Source organism: Phytophthora infestans, genomic scaffold (assembly GCF_000142945.1).
Source record: "Phytophthora infestans T30-4 supercont1.18 genomic scaffold, whole genome shotgun sequence".
Lineage (NCBI taxonomy): Eukaryota > Oomycota > Peronosporomycetes > Peronosporales > Peronosporaceae > Phytophthora > Phytophthora infestans.
The window spans coordinates 453,933-462,031 of record NW_003303741.1 but is presented as its reverse complement, the minus strand read 5'-3'; the positions used below and the strand labels follow the sequence as shown (position 1 = coordinate 462,031).

Here is an 8,099-nt window from a genome sequence, read left to right as displayed (position 1 = left end):
CATTAATCTAGCGTTACAGGCTGCAGGTTTATTAGATGCACGATTTGGACGAGGCTAACAAGAACAAATACCTTGATCTCGCTCTATCGACATGGAACAACTGCAAGCGCTTGCAGTTTTCTATCTCGGTCGCCTTTGCCTGTGTCCCAGTGAAATACTCGAGCAAATACTGGTCAGTCTTAAAGCCTACTGCTGCTCTAGAGCCGGACCTAAAAAGTTCTTTGGTGAGCCCTCGGTTGCAAGATACGTACTTAAGTGAGAAAAATCATAAAATATAAGCGTGTATCAAATCTTCGAGCTAATATTAAAGTAATCTTCGAGCTAATATTAAAGTATTAGGCTAGCTTTTTAAAAAATGAGCTACTACAATATCTAATATCGAATATAATAATATTACTATCAAAAAATATCATTTGATATTTAGCTACCATGAGCCCCTGCTAGTAGCAGTGCTACTGGTTCATGTACTTGCATTGTATCGGGACATGTTAAATGTTGTCGCGCAATCTGCTTGTTGAAGACGTCATGCATGGTATTTTAGTTACATGTAATTATATATTGAGAGGGACTTCTGCTGTGTATCTTGATTAGTCACAAGCACTGATGAGTTCCACAGTCAAAATGAGTCGAAGACGAAGGAAACCGTATACATGTTTTACGTATTCAAGCTATATTTATAGTGGGGGTTGGCACAGTGCCAAATGTCATGTGATATTTTTGACAGTAATAGTTAAATTCTTGATATTAGATATCAATAGTAGCCCACTTTTTCAAAAGCTAACATATTACTTGAAATCTTAGCTCAGAGATTTAAAAAATAATAGATTTTATTCTATTAATAGTGCTTGTTGGGCGGTTGAAAAACATCTATCTGCTTCTCCCTTCGTTTCTAGTTCATAAAAGTAAAAACTAATATTTTGGCTAAGCCCTGCTTAATCGACCCTAACTTTTATTCTGCCTGACTGGGTTGATCTTTTTTTTAACGGTACAGGCGTACTCACAGCTGGAGCCATGAAACTGGATTGAAAATGTCAATGCCATTGATTTTAATTTTGCAGGCGAGCTGTTCACTTAGTACTATAAGCTAGATACTAAAAAATGGATAGCCGTACACTTACGTATCCATCACCTTACGCGATGATCTCCTGCCAAGGTGACGGGTTCCAGTCAGGGAAGAACTTGGCAATCGTGGCCTTCACCTCGTCTTCCGTCCCCGAGATGTCGCGAGAACTTCTTGTACAAGCACATGGGATAGAAAAGATGATGAGGATCATCCAATAAGGTGTGGCGAGCACCGCTGGAGAAGCAGAACGACCAAGTGCAGTACAAGCACCTGATGATATCGACAACAATTACAAACATGTGCAGTTGACGGCAAGGTTGAATTTGTACGTGTTGCATGTGAACAGTAGAAGTTACCGAGTACTAGACCAAGGAGACGCCTAGAGTGCAAGAACAATAAGAACGCAGAAGTACGAAGGTAGCTAAACTCAATCAGATCTCAATTTACCTGTTCAAGAACACTTATACTGATTGCAACGTTTGAGACATTTTGCCAAGTTCTTCAGTTACAAACCTCTCAAAAGAGCTACCATATACACAAGCGTGACGACGCTTTGCGACATAGTAGAAATTGCAAGTTCCAACGAGAGCGATGGAGACACGACGCCAAGCAGCGAACCGACGCCTCACATTGGCTAACGGTGAGCATGACGTTGTAAACGACCGTGTCCAGCGAGTTGAAGAGACACTGAGCGAGATGGACGAGAGAATGGCCCAAGTCAACCATCGGCTTGACCGCGTCCTGGAAGGCATCGATGCACTCGTGCAGACCGTTGCTGCGGCTCAGCATGCTACTCAAGCTAACGCTGAAGCTGCTAATCAGTTTCAAGAGGTTACAGCGCAAACAGCGGCAGCGGTAGCTGAACTGAGCGCCCACATTGGAGCTATGGGGCATGTTGAGGAGCTGGCTCAGCAGACAACTGCAGCCGTGGCCCATATCCAACAACAGCCAACTGGCACACCGAGTCAGATCAATACTCTTCCACAAGTTGGTGAGCAAGACATTGAGATGGAGGCGCCAGCAGAGTGAAAACTGCGCAGAATGGAGACGAAGCCGCCTGTGTTTGAAGGGGATATCGACGGTCTCAAGCTCGTAGTTTCATATTCCAGTTTGAAGCGTATGTTACCTCCAAGGGTTACGACATTGCTGAGGATGACGTCGTGGTGGCCCGAGAACTCAGCCAGTGTGTGAAAAAGAATGCAGCAACGGGGTATGCAACGTACATGAGGAACCCAGAGACCATGAAAACTTGGAGTGCGATGAAGTTCTCGCTCGAGAAGAACTTTAAAGAGCCCAACTTCCTGCAAAAAAAATGAGGAACGAGCTACTGAATTTCAGACAGAGCGGCACTTACCAAGGCTATGTGGCCAAGTTTCAGGAGAAACTACGACTGGTGCCAATGGACCCTGCTTTTGCAAAAGAACTTTTCCTCAAGGGTCTAAGCAACAACAACCTTCGCAAGCAAATCCTGCAGAAGAAGCCCATGACACTGGAAGATGTGATTAGCGAAGGCTTCAATGAGGTTGAGCTGGAGCGTATGGACGAAACCGAGTCATCAACACCAAACCAAGGGACCAAGACTCATGGGAAGTCCAAATCCAGCTTTAGTGCACCGCGGCACAAAATTGCAAAAATCAGCCGTTATATGCGAGGTGATGGAAGAAAGAAGACGAAATGCTCTCATTGCCAGCGTGGATACCACAATGAAGATGACTGCTGGGTTAAAAATCCTGATAAACGGCCCAACTTCCTCCAAAACAAGTTTGGCAAGGCTGCGAACTCTGCCAAGACTGACTACAAAGCCAAATACTACGCTCTTATCGACAAGCTCATTGTAGACGACGAGGACACGTCCACGTCGCCTTTAAACGAGTAAAGCCGTTTGATGCCGGGCGATCAGACGGGTTTAGTCCCAAGCCCATTAAAAGGGACAAGCGTGGTTTGATGAAAGGAGAGGAGGGTGAAGCAGCAGAGGAACGCCAATCCGTGTTCATCCATGCTGGAGAATGTTCTAGTCATCCGTTTTTGACTTTGAATTGCAGTCTTTTGGTGAACGAACGGATCGTGAAAGCGGATGGATTTATGGACAGTGGTGCATCGATCAACGCTGTGACTCCGGAATTTGTTGAGCGTCTGGGTTTGATGGATACTGTTCATGAGCGGCATACCATGATATCGTTGACAATGGCAAACTCGACAAGTGTTGTGTTACCGAAGCGAACAGTGGAGTTAGCGGTTCACGTGGAAGGATGGAGCCATACGATGCTGAGTTTCTCTTACTACCAGTACCAGACCGAAGGGACATCCTACTTGGTATGCCATGGCTTCAAAGAGTGAACCCTCGCATTGACTGGCGTACCGGGAGTATTCGACCGTCGATGGCTGTCTTGCGGACTCGACTAGCAAAATTAATGGCCAGACACAAGCAAAGTCGTACCAAGCCGTCTGTGGCTACTAGTGCTGAAAGGCAGTCTTTTACTATATGGAAACTGGGGAAACAAAGGTTATTTCGCTGAAACAATTGCGTCGACTGCTGAAGAAACCTCGTGAAGTGGGATACGTCTTTGTCTTTCAACCCCCGAGTAGTAGCCCGATTAAAGAGCGATAAACATCGACGACTACGCGGATCATCCCGTGTACCCGTATTTGCAGAAGTATGCCGGTTTGTTTCGTCAAAGACTGCCTGCTGAACTACCTACTGCATCACACGGACAACATGATATGGATGTGAAAAACAACGATGCAGTCTTTCGTCGGCAAAGGAGACAGTCACCGGAACAAGAAGCGGAGATTATGCGGTGGGTACGGAAGATGGAGGAAGCTGGTCTCATTCGACCGTCTACTTCGCCTCATGGTGCGCCTACCTTTTGCGTCCGGAAGCCGGATGGCTGGCGGATTGTGCATGACTTTCGCGCTATGAACTTGAACACTGTCCGTCGTACCATGCCGATGCCAAGGAAAGACAAAATTCTGGAGCAAATGCAAGGCTCATACTACTTTTCTTGTCTTGACCTGCTAAGTGGATATTATCAATTTCGGATGAGGGAGTGCGATATACCTTATACGGCGTTCCAAGCACCGAATGGATTGTACGAATACTTGGTGGTTCCAATGGGACTATCAAACGCACTTGCTACATTCAACGCTGGAATTCGACGTGTTTTGGAGGACATGATGGATATCTGCCAGAGCTATTTCGACGACATCTATGTATTTACTCGAAGTACCAGTTTGAATGAGCACTTGGCAGCTCTAGATCGTGTTTTCGCTAGACTTCATGAACCCAAGTTCTACGTAACACTGAGCAAGTGTGTCCTCAGCGCACCTTCGATTCCGTGTCTTGGGGACATTGTCGAACGTGGAGGCGTCCAGATCAACCCCGAGAAAGTCCGAGTCATTCGGGAGTGGCCACGTCCTGCGACCAAGCATGACTTACAGTCATTCCTGGGTACGGCCGCGTACGTCCAGCGCTTTTGTCGTGGGTTTGCTGAAGATGCTGGACCGCTGTTTAACTTACTGAAGAGCGAAAATAAGCAAGTTGAGTGGACGGACGACCTGACGGAGCATTTCAACCGACTCAAGAAGAAAGTTGGACAGACACCGGCTCTTGCAATCGCTGATTTCAGCAAGGATTTCTTTTTGAGGATGGATGCATCGGATTTCGCTATGGGTGGAGTTATCTTCTAGAAGGAATTACATGATGGAGTGGAGGTTGAACGACCAGTAGCTTTTGGAGGTCGGAAATACAAGGCAGCTGAGTTGAATTACTCAATTCGTGAAAAGGAGCTGCTAGCAATCCTATTTGGACTTCGTACTTGGCGAGTGTATCTACTTGACAGACCATTTATCGTAGAAACAGATCACAAGAGCTTGGAGACAATATTCAAGCAGAAGTCGATCTCCCGTCGAATTGCGCGATGGTATGATGAGCTTTCGGAGTACCAATTTACAATCCATTATATCCCAGGCCAAAACAATGACGCTGCTGATGGGATATCCAGGAGACCCGACTTCCAGTCGACGGCCGAGCCGGTTACACTAGCTACTATTGCCACCCGAAGTCAAGTGCGTCAGCGTGTGGATGTCTCATTGTCTGTGACCGTCACTGGGGCCGTTCGATGCTATAGTGAGGACGAGACGACAAAAGCGCTACTGCAGCTGCTTGACGTGAGCACTACCGCGCCGCAAAACGATGCTGTGTTATCAGCTGCTCTTCGACATCTCGAGCGCTATTCGCTATGTGAAGGACGACTGTACTATCAGGCAGGTCATCATACAACGCCCAGGCTTGTCTTGCCTCGCGTTCCAGCACTATTGGAGCACGTCCTCGAAGAATTCCATGACAGACCTGTCTACGGACATATTGGAGTCGACCGTACTTGCCGTCTTGTGGAGGAATATTATTACTGGCCTCGAATGACAAGAGAAGTTACGAAGTACGTGAAGGGCTGTGAGACTTGTGTGCGGACAAAGGCTCGGAATGCGAAACCTCCGGGGTTGCTGCACAGTCATGCCATACCCGTTCAGCGATGGAGTCACATTGCGATGGACTTCATAACGGGTCTACCAAGTACATCTCGCGGCTATGACAGTGTGATGGTCGTCATCGACCACCTGACGAAGAGGGCACATTTTGTGGCCGGGAATTGTACCGACAATGCTGAGACTGTAGCTCAACGCTTCCATCAGGAGATTTTCCGGCTTCATGGCTTACCAAATGTGGTGGTCTCAGACCGTGATTCAAAGTTCACATCGACCTTTTGAAAAAAAAAACTGTGTGAACTGTTGGGTATTGGGCAAAAGATGACGACCGCATTCCGACCGCAAGGAGATGGGGTGAGTGAGCGCCTCAACCAAACACTGGAGAACTACCTTCTAGCTTTTTCTAACGCCGATAGTGACGACTGGGACTTGCATCTATGCCTCGCTGAACTTCGTACAACATTCAATTCCAGGCAGCGATACAAATGTCCCCGGATATTGGCTACATTCCAAGAACGTCCGCAACGCTAAACGTGCCATCGACTCGGCTTTGTCAAGCGAAACACTCAGAATTCATTGCTTCTCAAGTCTACACTTTAGCAAAAGCGAGACGCTGCATAGCTGAAGCGCAGGATCGTATGGCTGAATTCAACAACAGGAACCGGCAACCGCAGAACTTCAATGTTGGTGACGAAGTTTTGCTTCCTGGTCAGCACCTTGCTGCACGACACCTCGGAACAACCAAGAAAAAGCTAGGAGCTCGATGGGTGGGTCCGTTCGAGGTTGCGAAATGTATTGGCCGTGGTTACTACCAATTGAGGCTACCTCCGAAGCTACGGATGCATCCCGTATTCCACACGAGCCTACTCAAACCATACATTTCCAAGGAGCTCCGTCGTCAGCGCCAAACAGTATTCAAGGTCCGACTGGCTGATGGATCTGAAGGGGAACTGGTGGATGATATCGTCAACTACAAACGTGTGAGGGGCAAGCCGTTCTACGAAGTCAAGTGGCTAGGTCAGCTCAAAACGATTTGGGAGCCGGCCGTCAACCTGACATCCCTTGCTGGATTGATTGAGCGTTATCACGAACGCACGCGGAGGGCTCGCTAGAAGGAGAAAATGTCGCGAGAACTTCTAGTACAAGCACATGGGATAGAAAAGATGATGAGAAACGACAGCTGAGCTCCCTCGAGATAACGCTTCGTCGCAGTGACCAGCACGTGCGCGACGAAGCGGCTGCAATCCGCGCGCGTTACGATATTCAGCTTGGCGTCACCGTCACCCACAACGCTGATGAGGCCTTCGTCGAAATGGTACCCCAGGAAGCTACGAGTAAACATGAACAGCCTGTTATTCGGCGAAGACACCCACTCACTGTTGCAAAGGTAGACTCACAACGACAAGTACTCAGACCACAGACCACTGTGGAAGAGGTAAAAGGCAGCTCAAGTTTCTTCAGAAGATCGCGGACCTCCTGCTTGACGGTGTTGGTTCCGTCCGCTTCACGAAATCCAAACTGTAAGACATAAACGGGGGTAGTTAGCATGGTGACAAGAAAATCCCCGCCCCCCCCTCAATTTCCATACCTCTGTTGGCACAAATAGTTGGATACCTGCAGCTTTCGCTGCTTGGACGAACGTGAGTTGGATGGCGAGATGTTGTGAAGTGATCGAGCTCACACTATATAAAGAGTGAAGAGATTCGAGTAAGTCTTACTCAGAAAAATGAATGAGCAGGGTAATCAGAGGAGCTTACACGGTGTAGGATAATGCGTCCTAAGACACGTCCTAAACTGTCCTATTTGTCCTAAATTTTACAGGGAGATTTTGGAGATGTGTCCTAAAAAGCGACTAATCCTTCGTTACAGAATATTATAATTTGTGTCCTCCAGATTGTCCTAAACCTCAAATATTAACTTTTTCCGGACTATCTACGTAAATTTACGTAAGAGTTACTTAAAACTCACATTGGCTTTACTTATTGTCCCAACCATTTCTGAATCTCCACTACTGCAGCCAAGCATCATGGACCATTGCGGCTACTCCTTCTGCAGCTAGGGCGCTCGCCTATCTGGCCTCTGCTGCCACCTGCGGAAGCAGTGTCTTGTCCGCTCTGCTCACGAGCGCGAACATTCAACAGTGCGGCACGGACCACTGAGATCCCGGACCAGGCCACCATTGACAAGATGTGCGCCTCGACTGCCTGCAACACCCTGCTCGCTGACGTGAAGGCCATGAACCTGGAGGAGTGCCAACTGCCGGTCGGTGTCGGTTCCAACTTGAAGGCCGACCTGGTAGTCTACGTGCCGTCCAACTGCCCATCGACATCGGCTCCCAGCCCGGACTCGCCTGCCACAAACGCACCTGTTGTCGACACCCGACGACGCCAGACAACTCGACGAACCAGGCCGAGCACACTGCCGCGCTAACCAAGACCCCCATCGCTTGCTAACCTCGTCTTCGGATCGACTTGCAGCCAAGTAGCCCTTGCGAGTACTTTGCTGCTTTTTGAGCCCCCCCCCATGTCGTCACGTTCTGATTATTAACCGTCGT

The 8,099-nt window shown here is 48.0% G+C and overlaps 1 protein-coding gene and 1 pseudogene across 1 annotated transcript; both read left to right on the top strand.

Moving 5' to 3' along the window:
- Positions 1 to 2,215: 2,215 nt before the first annotated feature.
- On the top strand, positions 2,216 to 2,939 carry PITG_10279 (uncharacterized protein; the record flags this gene model as incomplete). The annotated part of the gene is made up of 5 exons (XM_002902056.1): positions 2,216 to 2,223; positions 2,319 to 2,327; positions 2,381 to 2,614; positions 2,726 to 2,783; positions 2,835 to 2,939. The coding sequence occupies 5 exons, from the start codon at positions 2,216 to 2,218 to the stop codon at positions 2,937 to 2,939; spliced, it is 414 nt and encodes a 137-aa protein (XP_002902102.1).
- Positions 2,940 to 7,635: 4,696 nt separating this feature from the next.
- Positions 7,636 to 7,864, top strand: PITG_22912 (annotated as a pseudogene; the record flags this gene model as incomplete).
- Between the last annotated feature and the right edge of the window lie 235 nt (positions 7,865 to 8,099).